At 39.1% G+C, this 27,387-nt stretch overlaps 2 protein-coding genes across 2 annotated transcripts in view; one reads left to right on the top strand and one right to left on the bottom strand.

The window, feature by feature from the left end:
• Window positions 1-27,387, top strand: part of CD244 (CD244 molecule) — an 81,654-nt gene that overhangs the window by 25,708 nt on the left and 28,559 nt on the right. The gene's annotated exons all lie outside the window — the stretch shown is intronic.
• The window catches only part of LOC138141994 (T-lymphocyte surface antigen Ly-9-like), a 32,578-nt gene continuing 5,206 nt past the window's right edge, over window positions 16-27,387 (bottom strand). The window contains exons 2-10 of the mRNA XM_069062916.1: window positions 22,302-22,628; window positions 19,287-19,559; window positions 17,009-17,314; window positions 13,619-13,894; window positions 11,943-12,035; window positions 11,446-11,505; window positions 3,466-3,692; window positions 2,577-2,648; window positions 16-530 (exon numbers count right to left, since the gene is read on the bottom strand). Coding sequence (XP_068919017.1) covers window positions 468-530; window positions 2,577-2,648; window positions 3,466-3,692; window positions 11,446-11,505; window positions 11,943-12,035; window positions 13,619-13,894; window positions 17,009-17,314; window positions 19,287-19,559; window positions 22,302-22,628 — 1,697 coding nt within the window. The 3' untranslated portion in view covers window positions 16-467. The remainder of the gene's footprint in view (window positions 531-2,576; window positions 2,649-3,465; window positions 3,693-11,445; window positions 11,506-11,942; window positions 12,036-13,618; window positions 13,895-17,008; window positions 17,315-19,286; window positions 19,560-22,301; window positions 22,629-27,387) is intronic.

Raw genomic sequence — 27,387 nt, 5'->3', positions numbered from 1 at the left:
AGAGAGAGAGAGAGAGAGAGAGAGAGAGAGAGAGATATTTATAATTAATTTCAGAGGAAAGGGGTATGGAATGCTGGGGAAGGCCTCCTCCAGAAAGTAGAATTAAAGTTGTCTTAAGGAAGACAGAAAACTAGAAGGTAGAGGTACGATTCCAGGCATGGGTAGCTTCTTACTGTGGAAATAAAATTCCCCAACCCAGACTGTCATTAGAGAAAATTCCAAGGGCTCAATTAAAAAGAACCTGAGTGTTTTTGTTTACCCTTAAGACCCATATCTTAGCCCAAACCTAGTCTGCTCTGGGAACCAAACTGAAGGACCTCAGAATATGTGTCGAGTAATACAAGGAAATCCCAAGATCTTCCCATATGTAGGGATATTCATTCTCAGATCATCCATGTGCTAATAAGGTACTGCTTTCTCTTTGTTATCCACAGTCAGAAGACAGATGTAGGCAGTGACTCCACTGTTCAGGAGAAATTTTCATAGAGGGAGGCCTCTGGAGCCTCAGTGTCACTTTTCAGTAATCCCACCTATTGGGAAGGGTATACAAAAAGGCTTTATTTTATTTTTTTCCAATTACATGTAAAGATAGTTTTTAACATTCATTTTTTACAAGATTTTGAGTTCCAAGTTTTTTTTCCCTCCTTTTCTCCCTCCTGAAGTCACCTTTCTCGAAGATTACAAGCAATCTTAGCAATAAAGTAATAATAAAATAATAAAATAAAAGCAATAAAGACTTTTAACCTCAAAGGGATTGCAAAAAATAATACACCTTGCTATAGTGGGACGTGAAAAAAAATAGACAGTCACCTGATTTATGGGAAACACACAAGAAGAGGGAAGCCCAGAAGTGGACACACAAAGGCATGCAAGACTACACAAGAGAAATGGCATATAAAATGAGCAGTATGAGTTTATGGTTTCCCTAGGGGCAGCACAGGGTGAAGTCACAGAGATCTGAGAGAACCTCTCATGACCATTGGGTTCCAGGTTTTGCTTGGTTACTGACCAGGAAGTAAATTTTATTTCTGTAAGTGTTGATGTGGGGATCATCAATGAAGAAATCATTCTTTTTTCTAGTCTTATAGCTCTGATATTGAGGGGATATTTGATACCTCCTTACTGCAAATGGCCTTTGGGTTGGGCTATTCTATTGCCATAAGTGAATTAAGTACTTAGATTTAATAAGAGTGGGTGCAGTTGATTGTGGGTAGAGATTTCAGAATTTCCCTGGGGTGACTGGGCTCAGTCACTTGGGAATTTTAATATTACATCATTTATTTTTAATTCCATTCAATAAAAGTGCTCTAATCTATAATATAAATGGATGAATCTTATTAAGTCCTGAGAAGTGAGTTTAATTCTAATAAAGATATTATAATTATAATAAAGAGATGAAAATCTGGGAATGGGAGCATAAATCAAGTAGGTTATGATAATCTTCAATTTTTGACCTGTATATTAAAGAGATGAGGTAGAACCTGGGTTGATTTTTAAAGGCACTAGGAAGATCACTTCTTCTGATCATCAGATTCCAAGTTTTGTTAATTGACTGGTCAGGTACACTATTTCTTATTTATTTATTTATTTATTTTTGCTTTTAGGATGGCAATTGGGGTTGAGTGACTTGCCCAAGGTCACACAGCTAGTTTTTTTTTCTATAAGAGCTGGTATGGAGATTATCATCTGCCATGAAGAAATTGCTTCTTTTCTAGTTTTATAACTTTGATATTTAGTGATGCTTGATTATTGCCCACTGCAAACAGATTTTGTGCTGGGCTGTTTGTTCTCTTGGCATAAGTGACTTAAGAACTTAGATTTTAATGGGGCAGGGGAAGCTGGTGAAATAAAGGGCTGTTCCCCATGCCTCTATTTAGGATTATTTACTTGGAGCATTTTTTTTGGAGGGAAGCTGCTATAAAAAGTGTTGGACATTGAAATTTGATAGAAGATGAAACCCCTTCTATATGTAATACTTGACTGCAGTCTCTCTTAAACCTATATTATAGTCATTATACTAGAGCTAAGATTTGTCAACATTCAAATTAGTCAGCTAATTAATTTGGATATCTGCAGTGTTTATTGGCTAATGTGCTGTATCTGATAAATCAGCATCCCAGTGGGTTAGCATTAGAATTAGATTTAGGCACAGATCTTTTACACACAGAGGTTTAGGCCTTAGCAGGGATGTGCTAATGAGTTTGTGAGAGCCCAGTTGTTCTACTTTCATTATGAGCACTTAGATCTCAGAAATCATTAATCAGTACAAATAAGGGCTTGATTTATTGTTTTGTTGATTGTCTAGACTTAAGCAAGTGTTAATAATGTGGATTAAATTTATGTTTTTCTGCCCTGCTGTTAAACATTTACCAGTACAACCTGGTCCTTGGCCTCTTTTTCTAAATTTAGAATAGCAGTTCTGTCAGTTTCTGCCTTTAGCAATACCAGATATAAAGCAGGACTAGGGGACATTGGTCACTGTAGGGCAGCCATGAAGAGCCTGAAATACCCAGTTAGTAATGCCTGTAAAGTAATTGATTATTCATCAGTTAGAATGAAGATATAAAATTTCTCACCATTTGGGGTTTCTTCACCATGCAGTAAATTGTATTTGAACTCTGGTACTTCTGAGGATTTGGGGCCGCGCCCTATAAAATACCAACATCTAGCTCAGTTGCAGCTATTAAAACAGAGATCCCCCATTGTCTCCTTATGTCAATGCCCCAGGTATGAATCTTCCCACTAGGCTTGTAGATTGTGTGGTGTGTTTGTCCTTCATCTGGAAGAGGACCATGACATCAGTGAAAGATGACATGACTTGCAGTTGACTTGGCTAGATTTCTTTCTCAAAGATCAATCTCTACAGGTTTGTAGATAGCTCCTGGGAGATTCTTCATTGTTTTCACTAGAACTGTGAATAAACGCCCACAGAGGTATGGTTGTCTGCAGGTTTCTGAATGAACTTCTGACTTTTTGGAGAAGGGCTGATGCCCAATCTCATCTCTAAACATTTGTACAGGCTGTCCCCCATGACTGTTATGTACTCTCTCCTAAGAAAATCACTAGTTAGTCCCTTTCTAAGTTCAGCTCATGAATCACTGCTTCTGTCCCAATATCCCCAACTGCCAATGTCAGCTCCACCTACCATGAAACTACCTTGTATTCGCTTTGATAGCTTGTATTTATTTAAATGTTTACATAATATTTCCCCTAAAAAATGTAAGCTCCTTCAGGTCAAAGATCATTTTGTTTTTATCTTTGTATCCTCAGCACCTAGACAATGCTTAGCAGATAGATTAAATTAAATTAAATTAAAAGATTATTGAGTGAATAATTTATTGACCCCAAAAGGATGCCCAAATCTCTCTGATCTTTGCCCATTCCACCCTGTTGTGGGACAGTATGAATACTGACGTAAGATAAGAGACACATCCTGGGAGCAGGAGAAAGGTGATAATGACTCACCGGGACAACTTGTGCATACGATATTTCCTCTGGGGTGACAGCGTCATATATTTCTTCTTCACCACAGACAGAGTCATGCACATCACCTTCATCTCTGGTAAGGTCACATTTCACAATACTTTCACAAATAGGCCCCTGCATCATGCTGTCTTCTGAGATTGTATTACTGTCCAGGCTGCCTTCTCTCCTTTGTCTCCTTTCAAGGACAAGTTCCAACTTCTTGTACTCTTTAGTGACCATGGAAGTAAGGAAGGAAACAAGCATTTACTCAGTGCCTACCTACTACATCCCAGGTCAGGCAGCTAGGTGGCCCAGTGGATAGAGTGTTCAACTTGAAGTCAGGAAGACATCTTCCTGAATTCAAATCTGACATCAGACACTTGCTAGCCATGTGACCCTGGGCAAGTCATTTAACCTTGTTAACCTTAGATCCTCTCCCATAAAATAAGCTGGAGACGGAAATAGGAAACTGCTCCAGCATTTTTGGCAAGAAAATCCCAAATGGTGTTACAAAGAGTCAGACATGACTAAAGTGATTGAACAACAACAACCATATGCCAGGCACTATGCTAAGCATTTTACAAATATTATCTCAGTTGGTCCACAACTGTGGAAGGTAGGTGATCTCAATTTTACACTTGAGGAAACAGGTTGTGACTTTGCCATAATCACATATCTAATAAGTGCCTGAGGTCAGATTTGAACTCGAATCTTCCTGACTCCAGGCCTACTGCTCTGTCTATTATACTGCCTGGCATTCCCATTGTGAACACCTTCTGTCCTTTAGCAGCTTCTGTGACAAACTGCCTGGGCTCAGAAAAGCATTTATTTTATTTCTTATTTCCCTCTCTGATATAAATGTACAGGCTAGCTCTTTCCTTAGCTGAAGCCTGGAGAGCTGGAGGAAAGGTTTGGCCTTGGTCAGACTGGGACCAGCCTCTTTCCTTTTAGGTGCTTCATTTGGGCAGGAATACATGCTTTTTTTCATTTAGAAAACATTGATAGAGCACATATAATGTTAAAGGCACTGTGTTGAACTGATGAAGGAAATACAAAGATCAATAAAATTTGGCTTCTCCAGGAATTTAAAGTGTAGCAGAAGTTAAGACATGCACATATTTATATGGTCAGGAATCTACAATTTCATCATACATAGCTATGCAGCAAACTATAATACAAAGCGGGATGTAAGAAATGCCCTACCAGAAGTATAAGGTGATTTAAAAGTTCCAAAGTCATCTAGAAGAACAAAAGGTCAAGAACATCAAGAGAATTAATGAAAAAGAAATGTGAAAGAAGGTAACTTAGCAGTATCAGATGTCAAACTATATTACCAAGTGGTAATCATCAAAACTATCTTGTACTGGCTAAGAAATAGAGTGGTGGACCAGTGAAATAGATTAGGTACACAATCCACATAGTAAATGACCATGGTATTCTAGTGTTTGATAAACCCCAATATCCAAACTTTGGGGGCAAGAACACTACATGACAAGAATTTCTGGGAAAACTTGAAAGCGGATTGGCAGAAACTAGACATAGACCAATATTTCAAATCATGTACCAAAATAAGATGGCCAAATGATTTAGACATAAAGGGTGATATCATAGGTAAATTAGGGGACCCAGGAAAATATGTATCTGTCAGAATTTTGGACAATGAAAGAGTTTCTGTCCATACAAGAGATAGAGAAGATCATGAGAAATAAAATGGATAATTTTGATTACGTGAAATTAAAAAGATGTTGCAAAAACAAAACCAAATGCATCAAAAACTAGAACAAAAGCAGAAAATTTGGGGAAAATTTACATTAAATTATTTTGATAAAGGCCTCATTTCTCAAATATATAGGGATCTGAGTCAAATTTATAAAAATAAGAGCCATTCTTCAATTGATAAATGGTCAAAGGATATTTCCCAGTTTTTAGAAGAAAGAGCTATCAATAGTCACATGAAAAAGTGCTCTAAATCAGTAATGATTAGAGAAATGCAAATTAAAACAACTCTGAAGTACCACCTTCATTCATTGTTTGTCCTTAGTTCTTGAAGAGGACCATGACATCAGGAACATGATGTCATGGCTTACAAGTGAATTGGATTTAAGTGAGGAAGGACTGTGAGAAGTCACCAGCCTCACTCTCTCCTCCTGAGTGATCTGGGTCCAGGGGCAACATATAGATCAAGATAACTGGAGATGGTCCCATTCAGTGGGAGACTTGGCCTTTTTAAACTGAGGTCTTCCCCAGATCTCAGTCTGACTGAGGCAATGCCCATTCAGTGATTAAGGCTAGATAAGAAATGAGGCAAAGAATGGCCTCTTTTACTTAGTCAAAAAAACAAAATCAATCTGGGAGGGGAAGATCCTTAGGGTTTCTGGCCAAAACAGAAGCAATTACTATTTATACTCATTCTGAGCCATCACAGCCCAAGTAATGACCAAGTGAGGCTTGGACTAGGACCTACCGTTGACCAATCAATGAGAGTCAGAGTGATTTGGGTTTAAGGCATGATCCTTAAAAATGAAATCTAACCACAAACCCCAAGATATCTCACAAGGTTTTAGCTATCAAAATTTATATTCCTTTGGGCAGAGCACTTGCAAGTAAGAGTATGATCCTCTATGTGGAAAAAGGGAGAGGAGGAAGGAAAGGAAGAAAAGAAGGAAAGAAAGAGCTGTACTACCCAAATGGAATTGACCAGTTTGGTCCCCAGTGGAACAGCTATTACTATTACTCACAGATCTTTGTTTGTCCTTTGCTCTTGAAGAGGACCATGGCATCAGGAAGATGATGTCTTGATTTGCAAGTGAATTGGATTTAAGTGAGGCAGGTTGTACAAAGTAATCAGCCTCACTCTCTTCTCCTGAGTGATCTCAGTCCAGTGGCAAGATATAAATCAAGATGATAGGAGATGGCCCAGCACCACCTTATACCTATCAGATTGGCTAACATGATAGAAAAGGAAAATGATAAATTCCATTCACCTCCAAAGAGAGAGAATCGATGAACTCTAAGTGTATGTTGAAGCATATTTGTTTCACTTGCTTTCTGTTTCTTTTTTTTTTTTTTTGCCACATAGCTAATACGGAAATATGTCTTACATGACTTCATTTGTAAATTGATATCATATTGTTTGCTTTCTCAATGGGTGGAAGAGGTGTTGGAGGGAAGGAGAGAATTTGGAACTCAAAATAAAAAAAATGTTAAAAACAAATAATGTTTTTTGTTTGTTTGTTTTTAAGAAAGTTCCACAGAAAAGTGGTTGCTTGTGACTGGAGTTTGGGGGGTAGTATAGGGGTTTGGGGAAGTTTTCATAGAGGAAGTAATTTTCAGGATGTTAGCTACAGGATAAAGAGGATTCCAAAGATAGAAAAAGGCGGGAAGAACATTTTGGGTATTGTTAAGTAGACAAGTATAAGCTGAAATGTATTGGATATGTTTAAGAAACCATGAGGCAGTTGTTTTGTTTAGAGAAAAGGTAGGGATAAGAGATCTATTGATTAGACTAGACAGGTAAGTAGGAGGTAGATGGAAGAGGGCCATGAATGACAAACTAAGGAATTTGGACTTTATTTGGTAGTCAGAAGGCTCATAATTAATAATAATAATAAGGATAGGAACTGGACTTGTAATTGCATTTGTATGGGGAATTCTCAGGTGAGAAAACACTCTCTACCAATGCAGATGGGCACCTTTTCTGCAACATATAAAAACCCTAGAGAGTTAACTAGAGTATTGAGCAGTCATATAGTCAATTACATATCAGAAATGAGACTTGAATCCAAATCTTCTTGGCTTTGAGGCCAGCTCTCTATCTTAATAAGCTGTCTCTTAACAGAAACAACAATAAAAATTCATTCATAATCTTTCTGACTTAGAAAGGTTCATGGAAGGTGTTTAAATAGAGGACTAAATTGAGTTGATTTTTGCTTTAGGAAGATTACTCTGAGCAGAGCAAGACTAGAAGTGGGGAAGCTGATGAGGACAGTATTGCAATAGTTCAAAGGAGGTAGTGAAATATCTGTAAGAACTTATGGGAAACAATGAATAAAAGAAATATGGAGAAAGTAGAATCAACAGGACTTATAACTTATTGGATGTGGTGTACAAAGGAGAGGGAGTGGCAAAGATGACCCTTAGGTTTTAAGCCTGGGGGGATGATGGTGCTGTTAGCACAATCAGGGAAGTGAGAAGGAACAGCTGATTTGGGGGAAAAGAAAATGATTTTGGTTTTGGAGGATATCCTTCTCCCTCCTACCCCTGCCCTTGATTTGGGTATTCAGACTTCTAGAGTACCATCTCCTCCTGGGACTATCTCTCTTCTATTTAGAGTATTGTGGGGACCAGTGACATCCTGTTAAGCTTAAGGGCTTTTGATGAGGATCTCATTCTAAACCAGAGTGCTGTGAGGCAAGTGGGGACAACTTTGTTCTATCCACTGTGTTCCTGCTCTCCCTGACACCAGGATATAGGAATCCATGTCATAGGCTGATCTCATTGATCCCTGTTGCTCTGAAGCTGCCCAACAATTTCTGAGTCTTGCACCAGAGGAGCTTGCTTTTATTCTGGGAGTTCTTTACTTCTTGGTATGTGTCATAGACTTCCTTTGAAGTGTGGTGAAACTTATTGATCCTCAATTGGATGTTTTTAAATGTATAAAAAACACATATGGTTAAAAAAAGGAAACCAACTACATTGAAATAAAAATGTAACATTCCTAGGTCATGGACCCACCAAAACCTATCCATCAATCTCTTGAGAGTCCATGGACTTTAGGTTAAGAACCCCTACTTTATAGGGTCAAGTAAATAGTACCCCACCCCATTCTTCATCTCTCTACCTGTTGGTTTCCTTCTTGAAGAGGTGATCATTTGGGGACAAAATTTTCCCTGAGTTGGAAAAACTTGAAGATTCCTGGGATACCAGTTTGCCCAGTGATACTACATATAGTGGAATCTTGAGTTAGATGAGAAAGAACTTATGTCTCTTAGTTGATGCCCTCCCATCCTCTCCAGGAATTTGCCCAATCAATCCACTCTCCTATCTGCAGTTGATTCTTATCTATTGATAGTTTCCTCTTGATATACAGAAAACAACAAAAATGTAACACCTCCCCTTTCCTTAAAAAATAACAACAACCAAGAAACCCTCATTTGAACCTGATATTTCCTCTAATTATTGCTCTATAATTTCCTACCTTTCTCTGTTAAACTCCCAGAAAGAACTGCCTGCACTTTCAGCCTCTTTTTCTTTATAAACCACTTACTTTTTATTTCTTTTCAATTTGACTTCTAATCCTAATACTGTAATGAAATTATGCTCTCTAAGATTTCCAATGATCTCCTAATTGCTAAATCTAGTGACTTTTTGTCAGTCCTCATCTTCCTTTCATGCCTCTCCAGCACAGGATTCTTCCTTTTGGATTATCTCCTTCACTGGCTTCTTTGATGCAGCCCTTCCTAATTCTTTTCCCACCTGTCGGACCCTTTCTCAATCTACTTTGTTGGTATACTTTCTACTCCACTCCTTAAGTGTTGGATCACCGTATGGTTTTGTTCTGGGTCCTCTTCTCTTTTTATTCTTTCTAAGTGATCTTATCTGTTTATACCAGTTCAATGATCATCTCTGTGCACATGACCCCCAAATTTATAAATCCAGTCCTAACCTCTTTCCTAAACTTCAGGCTGCCAAATGACTACTGGACATGATGTCCAGTACTGAATGATGCATTAGCATTCAAATTCAACATGTCTAAAACAGAATTCATTATTTTCCCCCACCCTAAACCTATCACCACTCCAAATTTTTCTGTTTCTCTTGAATACCATTATCTTCTCAGTTACCCAGATTATTAATCTTGTAGCCAACCTTGGCTCTTCCCACTTGCTCACCCCTCCCTCCATATCCAGTCACTTGTCAAGTCTTGTTGATATTTTAGCCAAAATATCTCTCAATTCCCTCTCCTTATCTCTCTCTCACTGTCATGGCTTATTTATTTATTCATTCATTCATTCATTCATTTGTTTATTTATTTATTTATTTTTACCTCTTGCTTAGACCATGATAATATCCTCTAGTCTTCTTGCCTCTAGACTTTGCTCTTTCCAATTCATCCTCTGACAACTAGAATAATTTTAAGGCATGGGATTGGATTATGTCACTTCAAAACACTTCAGAGAATTCCTGTTCCTCTAGAGATTAAAAAACCCACAAATCAAATTCCTCCATCTGGTATTCAGTGACTCTCCACAAGGTGACTCAAAACTAGGAGACAGTGTTTATAATAGAAAGAACTAATTGAAGTCAGGGTTCCCAGGTTCTTATGAGTGGCAGTGTGAGACAACAGGCAAATCACTTGACTGTGTATTTGTTATAAGGCATTTGTTATTCTTTTCTTTTTCTTTTACAATGGGGTGAGGGGACATGAAGGAGAGAAAATAGATTGCTGTTATTAATTTTTTTTGTAAATAGAGAAGTATTGGGGCAGGGTGCTACAATATGTGAAATGTTGCATGCATTTTCAAATGAGATCACTGTATTATTAGTTTTACTTAACTGTTTTACTTTGTTGCAAGAGAACTTTTAGGAAGTGGGAGCAAATTGTAAATGTTTGTAATGTAAAAACAAAGCATATCAATAAAAATGTAAAAATAAAGTGAGGGGAGTTCAATTAGAACACTTCATGGGTCTCTTCCATTTCTAGATTTATGATTCTGCCTTGCCTTATATCAGATTACTGAGAGAAATTATTTTACTATTATATTAAAAACATTATTAAATTGGGATCCATCAGCAGCAAGAGATAGAAGGATAAATTCCATCTGAAACTCACTATTTTACACACAAAAAAACTGCTGGGAAAACTGGAAAATGGTATGGCAGAAGCTAAGTATAGGCCAATATTTCACACCCTATACCAAGATAAGATTGAAATGAACACATGATTTAGACATAAAGGGTGATACCATAAGCAAATTAGGAGAGCAAAGAATAGTTTGCCTGTCAGATCTATGGTGGAAGGAAGAATTTAGGACCAAAAAAGAGATTGGAGAACATTATGAAATGCAAAATGGATAATTTAGATTGCATTAAATTAAAAGATTTTTGCACAAAGTCAATGTAACCAAGAGTAGAAGGGAAGTGGAAAGCTGGGAAACAATTTTTACAGCCAGTGTCTCTGATAAAGACCTCATTTCTAAAATATGTAGAGAATTAAGTCAAATTTATAAGAATACAAATCATTCCCCAGTGATAAATGATCAAAAGATATGAACAGGCAGTTTTCAGATGAAAAAATTAAAGCTATCTATAGTCATATGAAAAAGCCATCTACAGTCATATGCAATTGGTACATGTTATAGCTCCCCAATGGAATATAAATGTCTTGAGGTAAGAAACTGTTTGGCTTCTGTTTTTAAATCCCTAACACTTAGTACAGTAAATTGCACATAATAAAAATTGGTGAATATTTTTTGAGTTTTCCAATAAAGGAAATTGTGAGGGGCCAGTAGGTAGTCCTGTGAGGGAGCATTGCAGACACTTTAGGAAACAGATATGCTCAAGTCACAATTCTTTCCCATGTCACCATTCACATCTTATGATGTCCAGCCATATCATAGCCCTAATATCCCAAATAACCTTTCCCCAGAAGGTTCATCCCCCATGGCATCTAGATGGTACAGTGGATGGAGCCTGAATGTGGATGCAGGAAGATCTGAGTTCAAATATAGACTCAGACATTTGCTACCTTTGTGAGCCTAGGCAAGTTACTTAACCTCTGCTTGTCTTAGTTTCCTAATCTGTAAAATGGGGATGATAAATAATAGCACCTACCTCTAGGGTTGCTGTGAGGATTAAATGAGATATTATTTGTGCCTAATACATAGTAGGTGTTAACAAATGCTTGTTCCTCCTCTCCTACCTTCTGCAAACCTCTCCCTGGTGTAGCAAGCACACTGCCCTTCCAATTGGTGTCATTACCTAGTAACTCCTCAGGAGTCTGGCCCTGGGTTTGGGTAGAGCAGCAATTTAAGTAGTGACCTGGAAAAATAAAGTTGATATTTAACCAAAAGAATTATGAAGAGAGAGTTTCCTCTTCACTCCAGATTTTTTCTAAAAGTGAAGTAGACAAGCGAGGGATTATAAAAAGGAGATAGGGACATAGGAAGGGATATAGGACCCAGAAAGAAGTAGAAGACCTGGTTTCCCCAGAACAGAATAGTGATAACAATACAGAAGGGGGAGGGATAGATCAGAATCTGACACTGTCCTGAGGAAAGCACAGATAGTTGCAACTCTTTCCTTATCCCTTTTCTAACCCCCCTCCCCAGTCTCAGGACAAGGAGAAACTAAAGAATGTTGGAGGGGGGAATAATTCTGAAGTCTTAAATTACTTCATAGAGGTAAAGATATTCCAAGAAAAATAGGCAAAGGATGGCAAAGGAAGAAATATACGTTTTATTCGCCTTTACACCTACCATGTCTCTTCTTTTTCCAAACATACCAACAGGGGACTGCCAGTCCAAGAAGCCCAAGCAGTGCCAACCAGGCCTTTCTGTTTTTCTTAGACTCTTGAAAAAGAAAGTGAAATACGTGGCTTTGGGGTTGCTCAAGACTGATCACAGTCAGAATATTCTGTTTCCTGGGCTCTGGCCCCCTCTGCCAAACTCAAGGTTTTTTTTTAGGGTAGGGCTCTATTAGGACCTCTTTCTGACAATATCCACAGAATTTTCTTTCCTCTTCAATTTGTAATCTATCCTTCTCATCCCCACAGCTCCTGCTATAGGTCCTGCTCTCATGAGATGAATTGTGCCTTGGCAGTTGTCTAGTCGAAGGGTTCTTGATCTAGGATCCATGAACTTGCTTTAAAATATTTTGATAATATTTGTAAAGAATTCAGTAGACCTCACATTTATAAATAAGCTCCCATATGGCAAGGAAGGTTGGCCCTGTATGACTCAAAAGGAGGCAGAATAGATATCTCTACCTTCTTCTCTACCCCCATAATTTTCTGAGGGTAAAGTACTTTCATTACTGCAAGGGGGGAAAACTGGATTTTCTGACTGGAGGCTACCACTCTGCTCTCTGCAGAGAGAGGAAGTACCAAACTAGAAATATATCCATCTGCTTCCCTAAACAATGTGTAGGAGATATGATTTGGTTCCATCTAACTTTTGATTATTTTGCCATTTTGATGGGAAGGGGGATCCTAAGCTCTATATCTAAGCAAAGAAACCCCTTTATCCAAATTATAGCAAAACAGACATCAGAGAAGGTAAACATAGGAGGATATATATACCAGAGAAAACATAATGAAGGATCTCTCCCATTGGGAATGAGGTAATTCAGTTCAACCAAGAATACCCTCCATCTCATCCAGGGGAAAACTCTCTGAAGTCTCTAAATAGCAAGCTAGAAATAGGACATGATAGAGACTACCTGCTCCTCTCATGTCTTCCCAGTTCAGTGACTTGAATTGGGGTCGGCTTCTTCCGTCTTTTCTCTCCAAACTGAAGCTGACTCACTGGGGAAAAAAATCCCACTTGATGAGTCCTCAAAGGGAACTTGAAGGAGACTCCAAAAGACTGGAGCTCTTCTCGCCAATTCTGAATCACCCTCATATAGGAAGGGTCCTCAACTCCACCAGTAAGGAGAGTGTTCCATACCAGTGAACTTTCAATATAATTATTTTTCTGTCTGTATCTTATTATTTTGTGTATTTTTACCATCTGTATTTTGCTCTACACATTTAAAAAAACATTCCGAGAAGCAGTTCTATAGGCTTCACCAAAGGGGTCTATGATGCAGAAAGATGGTTAAGAATCCTGATTTAGTCCAAGTGTCTCAGTTTACATATGAGAAAATAGACCCAGAATGAACTGACTTAATCAAGATCATCCAAGTGGTAGAAGTGTCAGAAAATGAACCCAAGTCTTCTAGCTTCTGGTCCAGGATTCTCTCTACTATAAATACCACCTTTCCTATAATATTCATTCCTCTTCCTCTCTCCCACCCCTTGCTGCTCAGTGGACTCCTAAATAGCTGTCAGCCCCACTGTCCTAGTCTATTTGAACATCTAAGGAAGCAAAGATGGTTGGAAGTAGGGAAGGGTAGGGGGGAGACCACAGTAGAACAAGGAGACAGAGAGAATTACCTGGACAGAGTTGCCAAGCTGGGAAGGAGTAAGAGCTGTTGCTGACAGGATTCCTGGCTGTACAGGTGTAGTTCACCTTATTGCCCCCAGGTCTCAAAGATACACTGAGGACAGACCCGGCATCAGACGAAACAATTCTTTCCCTTAGGGGTGTCCAACTGTAAGTCACATTGTCTCCATAACTGCTGTTCTGCACCTTACAGATCATTGTGATGGTACAGGTTTGGTTCTCATTGGTCTTCGAGCTCATTGTACCTTCAACTTTCTTTAGCTGCTCTATGTGAGGGGAGAAGACAAAGGCTCGTGAGGAGGGCTGGGACAAATTCACTGTTCTATTCCTTTCCTGGCAATATCAAAGTCTTAGAAACTCTTGCCACAGGCATTTTGAAAACTTTTTTTTTTTAAAGTCTTGCCATGCTGTCGTTTGCTATTATCCCTGTCAAAGTCATAGAATTTTAGTTAGAAATAACCTCAGGAATTATCTAATCTAACCTGGACTTGTTCAGGAGTACTGTAACAACATACCATAAAAGTGATTATTCACCCTCCACTTGTTACTGTTACTGCTATTGTTACTGTTACTTCTGCTACTGCTGCTGTTAGTGTTACTGCTGCTACTGCTGTTACTGTTACTTCTGCTACGGCTGCTACTGTTAGTGTTACTGCTTCTGCAGCTACTGCTGCTGCTGCTATGGCTGTTACTGCTACTTCTTGCTGCTGCTGCTACTACTACATTATGATGATGATGAGGATGATGATGATGTCATTTTTATAAGGTGTTAAAACATCTGACTGCAGATTTAAGCTAGTTAGGTATGTGAGGCTGGATTTGAACTCATCTTCTTGCTTCTGTATCTATCACTTTCAAGTCCCCTGTGCCACTTAGTTTTTTCTTAATAAATAAAAAATAAAATGGACATTCCCATATACTATTAAGGGCTAAAACTGAACTCTGAACTAAAACTTTTGGGATACCTCATATATAGGAGAATACAAAGGAGAATTAAACATGGAACTGCAGCTAAAGAGTACCACAGACAGAGTGCTGGAACTGGAGTCAAAAAGACCCAAGTTCAAATCCAGACCCAGACACCTACTAGCTAACAGAACCTGGAATGGGCTGCCTTAGGAGGTAGACCAGATTCTAGAGCTGGGAGGCATTTCAAAAGGCATCTTATCCAATGCCTTCATTTTAGAAAGAAAATGTGTATGCATATTTTATGAGCATTTATAATTTGTTTCTTCTAGTCCTCCTCCCAAACAGAGCAAATAAAAACAAAGTGAATAAAATTCTCTATATAAACATGTGTGATCCAGCATGTAAAGTCACTGAACTTTTCATTATCTCATGCTGTTTTTAGCCCTACACACCAAAGAGCAAATTTTTTTTTTAAAAGAAGAAAATAAACAGATCAATATGGCAAATTTCTCCATTGACAAGAAAGGCCCTCTCTATAAGACTCAATAAACATAATAAATGAAAAACAAATCCAAAACCTAAGTAAGCTTTCCTGACTGGGGGGACCTGCTTTTTTCATTTCCCCTTCACCTTCATCACCTCCTTGGCTATCTATTGCACAATCTGACTTTTTCTTTCATGAATTTTATAAAGCATTGAATTTCTTGGTAAATGATGTAAGATATTGGTCTGTCAGACTGCTTTCCAGTTTTCCCAACAATTTTTACCAAATAATGAATTATTATCCCCAAAACTTAAATATTTATACTTGTCAAATACAATGTCAGGATTTCAGTTCAGGAAGGGAACTATCCTCTAGCCACATTTCATCGATGAGGAAGCTGGAGACCAGAGAGGACCTTGTTAGTGGCAGAGCTGGGATAGAATCCAGTCTTCCTGACATTCAGACAGTTGCTGTTAACTTTCTACCATAGAATGAAAGGCAGTGTGAACACTGGATTTGGAGTTGGACAATTTTGGTCCCAAACCAATCCCAACCCAGACACTCACTTGCCTGTGTGACTTCACGAAAATGGCTTAACTTTTCTGGACCACAGTTTCCTCATCTATAAAATGAGAAGTTTGGACTGGATGGTTCCTGAGATCTCTTCCAGTTCTAGATCTAAAATCCTCTAATTTTCAGCAACACACCCAAATCTTCCCTGCCTCAACCCAATCTACTCTTCCCAAGTGCTGGGAAAATAATAAAAAGAGGAAGAATTAGTAGGGAGCTCCTCCCATTAATTCCCCCCTACCTCCAATAAGCTAAATAGGTTTTTTTTTTGGAAGGGGGGAGGACAAGACTGACTCTGTAAGGAATTCTCCTTGGTACTGAATGTTAAGAAGTCAAGGAGTGGCATTTTCATGTTGTATTGTATAAAGCACACTAAACCTAGAATCCAAAGACCTGTGTTTAAGTCACTAACACTGAATAATTTTGTGAGCGAAGGCACTTAACCTTCTTAAACCTCAGTTACCACATCTATCTAATGGGTATAGTTCTATGCATACCAGAAACATCAAACACATGGACTACATTCCCAAGTGAGGCCTGAACCAGATTAAAATGTCATTGGAAAATGTTTAGCAAAATAAATAAAAATACAACAAAGTATAAATATCAAAATTTAAATATCACATTAAAAATGCAGCCCACAGGGACCCTTATCTATGGATTAGTGGCCACTTTTTCTATTTGAGTTTGGCACCTCTGATGTACACTGTCTACCTCACAAATTTTTATTATAGAATTTGGACCCAAAAGTGACCTTTAAAACCATATGGTCCGGGCAGCTAGGTGGCTCAGTGAATAGAGCACCAGCCTTGGAGTCAGGAGGACCTGGGTTTGGATCCAGCCTCAGACACTTAACACACACACACACACACACACACACACACACACACACAAACCTAGCCATGAGACCTTGGGCAAATCACTTAACCCCAATTGCCCTCCCCAAAGCACACACACACAAAACCAATATGGTCCTAAAATCCTCATATTATAGATGAAGCTATGTTAATGAATCCAGTATTTTTTTCCTTCACATTATGCTGGTAGTTGGGAAGAAAGTACTCAGAACGGTGAGCTCTTACCTTTAAACTTTGGCTCACAGTCTCAAGTAGCAACCATCTGTGAAAGATAATATTCTATACAATGGGTTTTCAGGAATTTCCTGTAGGTGAGCAACAGCTACAAACATTAGGAAATAGGACAGGAGAACACCAGAATTCTATGTAAGGAACAATGTTGGGCAATGTATATCCAACAAATGTCAATTAAATGAAATAGTTTGATGATGCGATATACAAATGTATAATTCTTCTTGAAAGGGAAAGGGTTGAGGATCACAGTAAGGGAAAGCAACAGAGACAGGAAAAAGTTTTTAAAGAAACAGCTTAAATATTAGTTTCTCAGTCCTTAAACTCACTGTAGACTTGCAGGGAATACCAGTGTGTTGTCGGGAAGTTGGAGGAGTTGGTGCATACATGGGCTACGTAGAGTCCTTGGTTCTCCATCTGTACATTAGGAATTTGCAGGGAGAAGTCATGGGCAGGGTCTTTGCCTCTGTTAGGTCTCTTTCCCACTTTTCCTGATTCTGTCTTGATAAGAGAAGTATTTGAAATCCAGACAACTCTCTCAACTCCTGATAGAATCTCCAGTGGGAAAGTGATGAGGTCCCCCAGGGTCCCAAACAATATTGTGGGACCTGAGTTCTTTTCTGAGGGTCCTGGCCCTGTAGAGATAGATTAGAAATTGAAACATTAGCTCCCTTTGTCCAGAGCTTCAAGGGCTCTCCAAGCCTATGAGAATCCTTCTCCTATAATGTCCCTGTTTCCTCTGAGTCATCTTCATCTTCCTTCCCTCCATGGGCACTGAACTCCATCTTCTACCCCTTTATTCCTATTTCCAGGGAACACACACAGGTCATAGAGGGTAAGAAATCCTTAATACTCATTTTATTCTTTTCTTTGGATCTTAGGTAATTTTCCAGACCTGGTTTGGTTTGAGGTGAAGATAAATGCATCAGTTCTAGTAAGCCTGGATATCACCTCCCTCGACCACCCTTCCCTTCTGATTCCAAATTCCAGTCTTCCTTTATAGAGATCAGAACTTGGACTTTCAGCTCACTCTACTTTTCATCTACTGCTCTGCTTGGTTTTAGTTTTCAGTTTCAGGTTTTCAGATATTCCTCGTATCCATCTGGTCAGCCTCCCCATTCCCACCTCCTTTTGTATGTTGTTGTCCTCTAATTCGATTGTAAGCTCCTTGAGGACAGGGACTCTTTGTTTTTCTTATTTGTATCCCCAGCACTTCACACAGTGTGTAGCACATAGTAGGTGCTAAATAAATTTGAATTAAATTGAAAATAAGGGGCAGCTATGTGGCATAGTAAATAGAGTACCAGCCCTGGAGTCAGGAGGACCTGAGTTCAAATCTGGCCTCAGACATTTAACACTTACTAGCCGTGTGACCTTGGGCAAGTCACTTAACCTCAATTGCCCTGCCCTCCCCCCCTCCAAAAAAGCAAAAAAAAATTTTAATTGAAAATAAGATGCTCTTATTCAGAGTCTCTAGTCGTTCATAGCTGGCTCTTTCATTACCAGGACAGGTTAGATCTAGGCCTTACTTCTTCCCTGCCCTCTTCAACTCCTGCCCTTTTCTCTATCTTTTGACTTTTATGCCAGGTGACTTCCTTTTAGATTCTCAGGTGACCCTCTTCCCTCCCCCAATTTCAGTCCTTCCTCTCTGATTCTAGACATTCAATTTCCATCTCCCTGACTCTTCTACCAGCACACCCCTATATCATTTCTATGCTATTATAAATAGAATATATTGAACACAAATTAACATTCTTCAGATGAATCAAGGTAATCATTGTGAAAATACACCACTATTCTGTGTGGTTTTAACACAGGGATACATTCACAGGCTAAAATAAATGGGTTCTATAGTTATGTATAGGTCATTTGCTCCTCTGGCCAATAGACCAAGTATTTTGAGTTCACGTGTCTGCTTTCTACAATTTTTTCCTCTTTGCTTGTTGTCAAGTTGCTAGTGGTTACCTATTGTTGCTTCCTCCAGCACTGCACCCCTACCCAAATTATCTTTTCGAAGTCCTTCGTTAGTCTGTTCTGGCCTGAGAAACCAGAGAACCAAGTTTGTCAGAATTGTGGGCAAATACAGAGGAAATGGGCTCTGAATAATGGTGAAGCATCTTCTACATATAAAGAATGTGAGTTTTGGAATGTTGTACATAGACTTTTGTGATCTCTACTTTAGCTCCTTGGAAATCTTCACTGCTGTTTTCTTCCTTGTTCTCAGATGCATTTTGTGCATGCTTAGATATGTGACATCTGAGATGCTAGAGTAATATAGTAATTAATGTAGAGATCATTTTGAGAACAGTGAAAGCAATTCAACTGAGTTCCCACACTGTTATTCCCCAGGAGGCCTAGGGAGTCTTTTTAGCTATTGGAATGTGGGAACTTTTTTGAGAAGAATCAGGAATAAGAAAGGGCAGGTTTGCTTTTCTGAGGACATGTGTCTGGATAGTTGTATACTTAATATGGCATAAGGCGTTCTTCTAGGATTTAAGCTGGGGATCAGAATCTCTTAAATCACTCAAGAATAGTTCTAAGGTCAAATCCTTGCAGCTACTCAGAGGCTATTGAGAGCCACTTAAAGACAAATGAAAAAGATGGTACCTGAACAGAGATCCCAAGAAGGGGTGACTTGGAATACGCTAATGCTCACAGGATTCCTGGCTGTGCATGTGTAGCTCCAGTCAGCATTACAGGGTGTCCAGGAGATTTGGATGACAGATCCTCCATGGGATACAGTAGCATTTGGATCCAAGGGTGACCAGCTATATGTCACATCATTTCTTCTAGGATTCACAGAGCATATCAGGGAGACGATGCAACGGCCATCCTTAGACACAGAGGAATTCATTCTCACTTGGAGTTTTGTCAATTGCTCTGTGTGAGGGAAGGTAATATTAAAGTATTAAAGTAAAGAGGGCAAGAAAAATCAGGCAAATTGTCCTTATCCCTCCTCCACCTCCCCAAGCAAAACTGATTACTTAATTAGAGATAATAATAGCAGTGAGGGGAGAGAGAAAAATTTAATCTCATGGTCCTTAAAGGTCATCTAGTACAGAAATTTTTCATCTTTTTTTTGTCATGGACCCTATAGCAGTCTGGTGAAGGCTCTGGACCCTGTCTCAGAATAATGTTTGGTTTTTTAGAATCATAATTAAAGGAAATGATAAATTTCAGTTAAAGATTAGTGAAAATGAAGATATATTTTCCCCCCATCCAAGTTCACATATCCCTTGAAATCTATCCAAGGACACCTTAGGGATCTCTAGACCTCAGGTTAAGAACCTCTGATCTAGTCCAATAGGCTCAGACAGATTAAGTGACTTGTCAAAGTTTGCCTTGATATTTACTAGCAGGCATAGAACTCACACAAGTTTTCTGATTACAAATGCAGTATTCTTATCACTTTCTTACAGTTTCATTAAGTCTGTTCCCATCTCCAAGGAAAGAAATTCATTCTCCTTAACCTCCCAGAGCAGACACCTGGGTCTCAGGCGTTTGCTCATTCTAGGACTATGGAATCCAATCCACCTACCTCCATTCCCCACCAGTTTTGTGTCTGCTCACTCCCTAGGAGTGACTCTATTAAGGGAATGAAAGGAGGAATATTGAAAGGATATGTCTCAGCTGGGATTTAGGAGCTTCACTCTCCCCAGAGTCACAGTTGTTAAGCTGACTCTATGTTTTATAAATCACTATCAATTTTATTCTTCTATTTTTGATCAAACTCTTCTACTCCCATTGTCAAACTTGCTGAATGCTGTTAGTCCATAGGGATGTTTCAGACCTTGAGGTCTGAAGAGAGGCCTTGAGAGCAAGGTTGCCAGGTTTGACTTGGGGAGTGAGAGACCTGCTCTGACTAGAAGAACAGAATGGAGGGCTAAGTATATTCACAGGCAGGGCCTATCTAAGTTACTGAATGGCTAAAGCCAGTATTAAAAACTTCACCCAAGCACATTCAAAAAGAGGTCTTTTATGATCCTTCCAGTTGCTTAACCCTGACCTCAATTATCTTGTATATATTTTGTACACATTTTTGTGTTTATACACACACACACACACACACACACACACACATATATATATATATATATATATACATGATGTCTCTCCAATAGAATGTAAGCTTCTAGAGGGGAAAAAAATAATTTTTGTCTTTGTATTCTCAATTCTAGTGCAGTGTCCAGCATGAGGCATGCTTGTTGACTAATTGGTCTAAACCAGGGATGGGGATCCTGTGGCCTTCTAGGTCCTTGTGTGAGGTTTTTTGACTGAGTCCAAGTTTTACAGAACAAATCCTTTTATTAATGGGATTTGTTCTGTGAAGTTTGGGTTCAATCAAAGAGCCACATTTGAGGGTCTAGAGGGCCACGTTTGGCCTTGAGGCCACAGGTTCCCCACCTTGGGCCATTGGTCAGCTGATAGCAGATAACTGAAGTACCAGGAAGTTCCATGAGGCATGCTGTAACAAATAGAGCCTTGTGCTTGATGTCAAGAGGACCTGGCTTTACTCTTACTTTGGACACTCACAAACTAGGTGACCAGGTATGTGACCAAGTCACTTAGTCTCTCTGTGAACCTCAGTTTCCTAATTAGTAAGATGATAATAATATACCTTGTAATACCTATATTGAAAGGTTATTGTAGATTCAAAATTATATAGTGAGATAATGTGCTAGCACTCTGCAAAGCCCTTTATAAATGTCAGTAATTTTATTAAATGGGTTATTTGGCAGCACCCTTATGTAGGAGCATAAACATCAGAGAAGGCAAACACAGACTCAGGAAGTCAGGCAGGGAAGCCCTGAACCAACAGTTAGGGGATGGGACTCATTTAAGTTTCAGTTTGATTAATCTCATACAGTAGGGGAAGTGAAGAGGAGCAGTATTTTTCATTTTTAGTGTTAATTTGGCTTCTTTATGAATAGAGACCAGTTGCTTCAGGATACTCCACTCACTGCTTCCTCTTTTAAAAATTCACTTCTCAGCTCCAAAACCCCTATTTGCAGAGTTGTGGATGTGATGGGGACAGTGGGAATAGATTCAAGGTATTTCAAATCAGAAGGAATTTCATCAGTCTTCCAATTCAATTAGTACCTGAATAGGAAACTTGTCTAATATATACCTGCCAAATGGTTAGCTCTACTTGAAGATGTCCAGTTATAGAGAATTCATTACTGTGAGAAGCAACCCATTCCATTTAAATTTTTTTGTTGTTTGCTTTTTGGAGGGCATTTGGGGTTAAGTGACTTGCCCAAGGTCAAAGTGTGTCTGAGGCTGGGTTTGAATTCAGGTCATCCTGACTCCAGGGCCGGTGCTCTATTCACTGCACCACCTAGCCACCTACTCCCCCCCCCCCCATTTCATTTTTTGACAGCCAAAATCTCACTCTCTTTTGGAAGATAGATTAATGGGATTTAGAACTGGTAGAGACAATAGAGTTCATGTAGTCCAACCCTCTCATTTTACAATTTATCTGTAGCCCCAATGGGCATAACTGCAGTAATCTGAGACATGCAGCCTCATAATCAGTGTGAGTACTGTTATTTCCTAGAAAGAAATAGATTTCTTGTTTTAAAAACCTAAGATAGAAATTGCCTGATAGTGCTTGATACTCACCGTAGACTTGAAGATTATATTCCTTGGTGATGGTAATACTCGAATTTTTTATATTTATCTGGGCTCTGTAGATTCCTGCATCCTTTAGCGTCAGATGATTGATTTGTAGGGAATAGTTGCTGCTGATTACATTCACTCGGTCTAGGTATTTTTTCTCAATCACTCTTATTGGTTTCCCTGGAGTTACTAAAGCAATAGTACCTTGTTTGCTCCAGGTAATGTCCTCAAGCTTTTCTCCCCTTGGGATTTCCAGGAGGAGAGTGACTGACTTCCCCAGAGCTCCAATCACCTGCATGGGGCCTGGGTCTTCTCTAGAGGCTTCTGGTCCTGTAGACATGAAAATGAAGTAATAATAGCTGTGGAAAGTAAATTGCACTTGAAGTTAGAGGACCTACTTGACTGGTGAAGGGTAATGAGATCATTTTCTCTGAGGATTATTTGAAGAGACTGGGAGTATTTGATCTAGAGAAAGGAAAATTTGGGGAGAGGGAGAGGAGGACATGATAGCTACCTTCGAGTACTTGAAAAGAAAGGAGATAAGATTTTTTTCTCTCTGCTTGACCCCAGAGAGAAGAGCTGAGCAATGGGTCAAATTGCTAAGAAGCCTATTTTGACTTGACTTAAGAAAAACTTAACAACAAAAGAATCCAAAGTGGAATGGATTCCCTCTGGAGGTAGCAGATCTCCATCACTGGAGTTCTTCAAGTACGGGTTGGATGACTAGTTACTTATTGGGTATGTTGCTGTAATGAGAATGGGAATTTGAAGATCTTCCCTGCCCCTTAATAGACCTAGGGGGAAATTTGAAGACGTCCCCTGCTTTGAAAGTAAACTCAGCCCCCTAATAGGCTGAATGTAATCATGTGGAGCCTGTGATGGAGGGAATTTGCTGAATGGTGCAGCTCAGCCCACAGGAAGCTTCCCTGCTGTCCAGATAAACTCTATCCCCTATTAGGCTAAATATAGTCACATGGAGCATGAGGTGGGGGGAGTTTGCTGAAGGGAAGCAGAGCCCACAGGAAGCTGGTCAGAGCTAGTGAGATGGTGGGGGAGAGAGGATGCTCAGGTAAGGAAGTCAGATATGCTCATGAGTAGACATTCATCTTGTATTGGTTTGTGGGAAGGCTGAAGGATGATGGCATGGCTCTCAGCGTAATTATGGCTTCTGAATATCTTTGGTACTATGATGGAATTGGCTTACTGGTTTTGGGATCTGGTTTTCTGGTGTCTAAATAAATGCTTGTTCTGTCCTCTACCTAGAGAATCTAGTATATTTTGTGATTGAACGTCATGTGATATTTATAGTCATGGTCTTTATTATGATCGTGGGTGCTGTAAATATTGCATTGTCGCTATAGTTACAAAGGGGTCTCTTGTCCAACAAGTTGCACTATATGGGCCTGAATATCTCTGCCAACTCTAAGAGTTTGTGATTGTAGCCCCAGTTCTGCTACTTACTAGCTGTTTGATCTTGGAGATCCATGACTTACTGAAGCAGTCCACTCCACTTCTGGAGAGCTCTAGTCCTTTATGGATTTTCCTTTCTAGTGGTCCATTATCTACCCTTGGTAATTGACTCTGTTTGTTCCCAGTTCTGCCTTCTGGAGTCAAGCAGAGCAAATCAAATCCTTCCTTAACATAACAGCCCTTCAAATACATGAAACCAACCAATAAATCACTCCTGTCTTTGCCTCTCCAGGTTAGGTATCCCTAGGTTCCTTCAACAATATGGCACAAATGCAACATCTTTTATGATTCTAGTCACACTCCTCTGGAGACTCAACTTGTCAGTCATCCTTTTATAGTGGGTGTACTCTCCCAAACTCCTATTGGAGCATGCTAAGTTCCTATTCCTGGAGATGAACTGAAGTCTTCAGCATGTGCAGATGGCAGTTAGGATTCTATATGCTTCTGACTATGTAGGACTCATTACTGGGTTGAGTCCCCCTGATTGGCTGCTAACTTTGTGGCTACATCAAAGAAGTGACCCATTCCTCTTCCTTTCTGGTGTTGAAGCATAAGAACTATTTGGAGCTGTTTCCAAGAGAGTCAGGTGGAAGTAATGGCAAAAGATTTATCTCCCACCTGGCCCCATATAGTTATGAGTATATATATCATGCCTCAGTAAGGTTCTTGCAGGTTAACTGCTGGGGTCATCAGAGCAGGGTAGAGTGGGATTATCACCACATTTCTCTTAATGCAGCCTGTTTGAATTAGCTTTTTGGGTGAAAAAATGGAAAAGACACTAGTATCATAGTATCTTGTTGACTCAAAATGAGCTTTCAGTCCACTAAAAGCAGTCCATCAAAGAAGTGTTATCTAGCCACATTCCAACAATTAAAGTCAATTCTCACAATAATGATGTTGACGAAGATGCTTATTTGGATATATATGGTAAAAATATTTTGATGGATCTGTGATCTGATTGCTATGGGTACTTCTTTCATTGGTGTAAAGTGAAATACTTCTTGTGAAAAGTCTAGGAAAATTATAATTATGGAATTCCTCTCATAGCTATGATGAAGCATATTACTTGCCTCCTGAGATATAAATAATGGACACAAGACACAGAGACATACATTTTGGACAGGACCATCATATGGAGTAATTTTACTTGATTATGCTTGTTTTTGTAAAGGATTTCCTTCTCCCTGTTTCTTTCTCTTGATTTTTCAATGGGAGATAGCAAAAGTGATGTAAAAAAAGAGGGTCATTGTAACATTTTTAAAATACAGAGAGAAAAGGAGTTCAGAAGGGAGCACAAAATGGGACAGATTTGAAAGTAGTACATAAAATTCATCACATACTTTTATTTTTTAAAAAAAGTGGTATGAAACAGAGATTTGTGTGTGTGTGCGTGAGCGCGTATACTACTCTGTGTATGAAAAGGCTTTTTTATCCTTGGTGCTTAAGTTCAGAATAAAAGTAACATTTAAAAAAGTAGAATTCCTTTTATTCATCAGACTTGCAGCCCTATGTAAAAGGGAAAAGGTTTGTTTGACATCATCTATTCTTTTTTTTCTGAGGGGGAAAGCAGTTAAGTGACTTGTCCAAGGTCACACAGCTTTTTTTTTTTTTAAATTAAGTGTCTGATGTCAAATTTGAACTCAGGTCCTCCTGACTCCAGGGCTCGTGCTCTATTCACTACGCCACCTAGCTGCCCGCGAATAGCATTTTTCATTGTGAGAAGGACTACATTTTCCAAAAGGACCTAGATAGGCTTGATTCAATTTCCACATTCAATCTCTCTGACAAATATCCCATATCATAAGAACTGAAATCCTAGGAGCTTTAAAGAGGTCCATCACTGAAGTCCACAACCTCAGGGAAGATGTAGTTCTTTCCTTCCATCACATTGTCTTTTGGGGCTAAAGAGGGAAGATGACCTTAAATTCTCATAGTTCAGAGAATAACTCCTATTCTGTAGAAAAAATTTCTCCCCAGCTTGACCTCTAAACCTAAAGTGCATTTCTGACCATTCCTTTACTCTTACTTTCAGTGAAGAATGTAATCGTTATGGTACATGTAAAATGTTTTATATTATAAAACTGAAGGAAATAGGTTTTTGAGAGGGGGGGAAAGAGAAAGGATTTGAGTCAAATCATTGAGCACTTATTAAACACCTAACATATCAACACTGTGCTTGGTGCTGGGAATACAAAGAAAGGAAAAATAAAAAAAGAGCAAAACTCATCCTCTCAAAAAGTTCATAGTCTAATGAGGGAGACAACTTGTAAACAGCTATGGAAAAACAGGATACATAGAGGGTAAAATGGAGATAATCTCAGAGGAAAGGCACTAGCACTAAGAGTGACTAGAAAAGGGGTGTGTAGGTAGCACAGTAAATGGAGCACCGGCTCTGGAGTTAGGAGGACCTGAGTTCAAATCTGGCCTCAGAAACTTAACACAAAACTATCTGTGTGATGGGCACAGTCACTTAACCCCAATTGCTCTGCCTTCCCTGCCAAAAAAAAAAGAGTGACTAGAAAAGGAAATTCACTCTCATGAGTGAATCATGAGAGAAAACTGAGAGAAGTGTGTGGAGCTAGTCATAGTGGAGAGGGCTTTGGACTTGTAAGAAAATTTGGGTTCAGATTCCAGCTCAGATTGTTGCTAGCTGTGTGAACCTGGGCAAACCACTCCACTTGTCTCAACCTCAGTTTCCTTATGCATAAGAAATCCATGAATAGGGGAGGCACAGTGAACAGAGCAATGGCCCTGAAGTCAGGAGGACCTTAGTTCAAATCCGGCCTCAAACACATAACATTTTCTAGCCATGTGACCTTGGGCAAGTCACTTAACCCCAAGTGCCCTTCAAAAAGCAAAAAAAAAATAAAAATAAAAATCCATGAACAGTCATTAAGGTTACTTCCAGCTCCAAATCTGTAATCTTTGATCCTGTGAGCTGAGTCAGTGAGTTTTATTCAATAAGACTAAAGGGGGCAAGGTTAGAATGCCCAGGATCAGGGGCTGCTAAAGAATTAAATTGCCTGGCATGGTCAAAGTATTTAAGTGCCAACTTTTGTGCCATGCACTGTGTTATATGCACTGTGACCTTAAGTAAGGCCTCTCACCTCTGTGACACTCTTTCCTTAAACATAAAATGAGAAGTTTGGACTAGATGGCCTCAAAAGACTCTTCCATTTCCAAATCTATGCTTCTATGACAATAGAAATAATATGGAGATTATTTATATTGTTTAAAATTAAATACAAGATAAAATGACAGTTTCTGACCTCAAGAAGCTTATGATCTAATGCGGGTGGGGGTGAAGCACAGGAAGGATATGACATATACAAATAAGTATAATAAGAAGAATAATATGATCGAACTAAGGAGAGAACTTCTGGGAAGAGGACATTAGGAATAAATTCTGGAAGGAATTATAGATCTCATCAGGCCTAACAAGAGTAGTAGGAGACACCCATAATCACCTTAGCAGTCTAATAATGCCTTGGTCTAGCATTTAAGTTGATAATCAAATCAAGCCAAGTTAATCTCAAGTTTGATTTGTTACACTAAGGCAGTTTCCCGAACTCTAGGTCAATCTTTGTCCCCTTCCTCCCCTCCCCCTACCCCCTGAAGG

Source organism: Petaurus breviceps, unplaced genomic scaffold (assembly GCF_028583685.1).
Source record: "Petaurus breviceps papuanus isolate PSGF00001 unplaced genomic scaffold, PetGlider_PUasm1.0 90510, whole genome shotgun sequence".
Classification (NCBI taxonomy): Eukaryota; Metazoa; Chordata; class Mammalia; order Diprotodontia; family Petauridae; genus Petaurus; species Petaurus breviceps.
The sequence above is the reverse complement of the archived record's forward strand: the minus strand, read 5'-3'. Positions and strand labels throughout refer to the sequence as shown.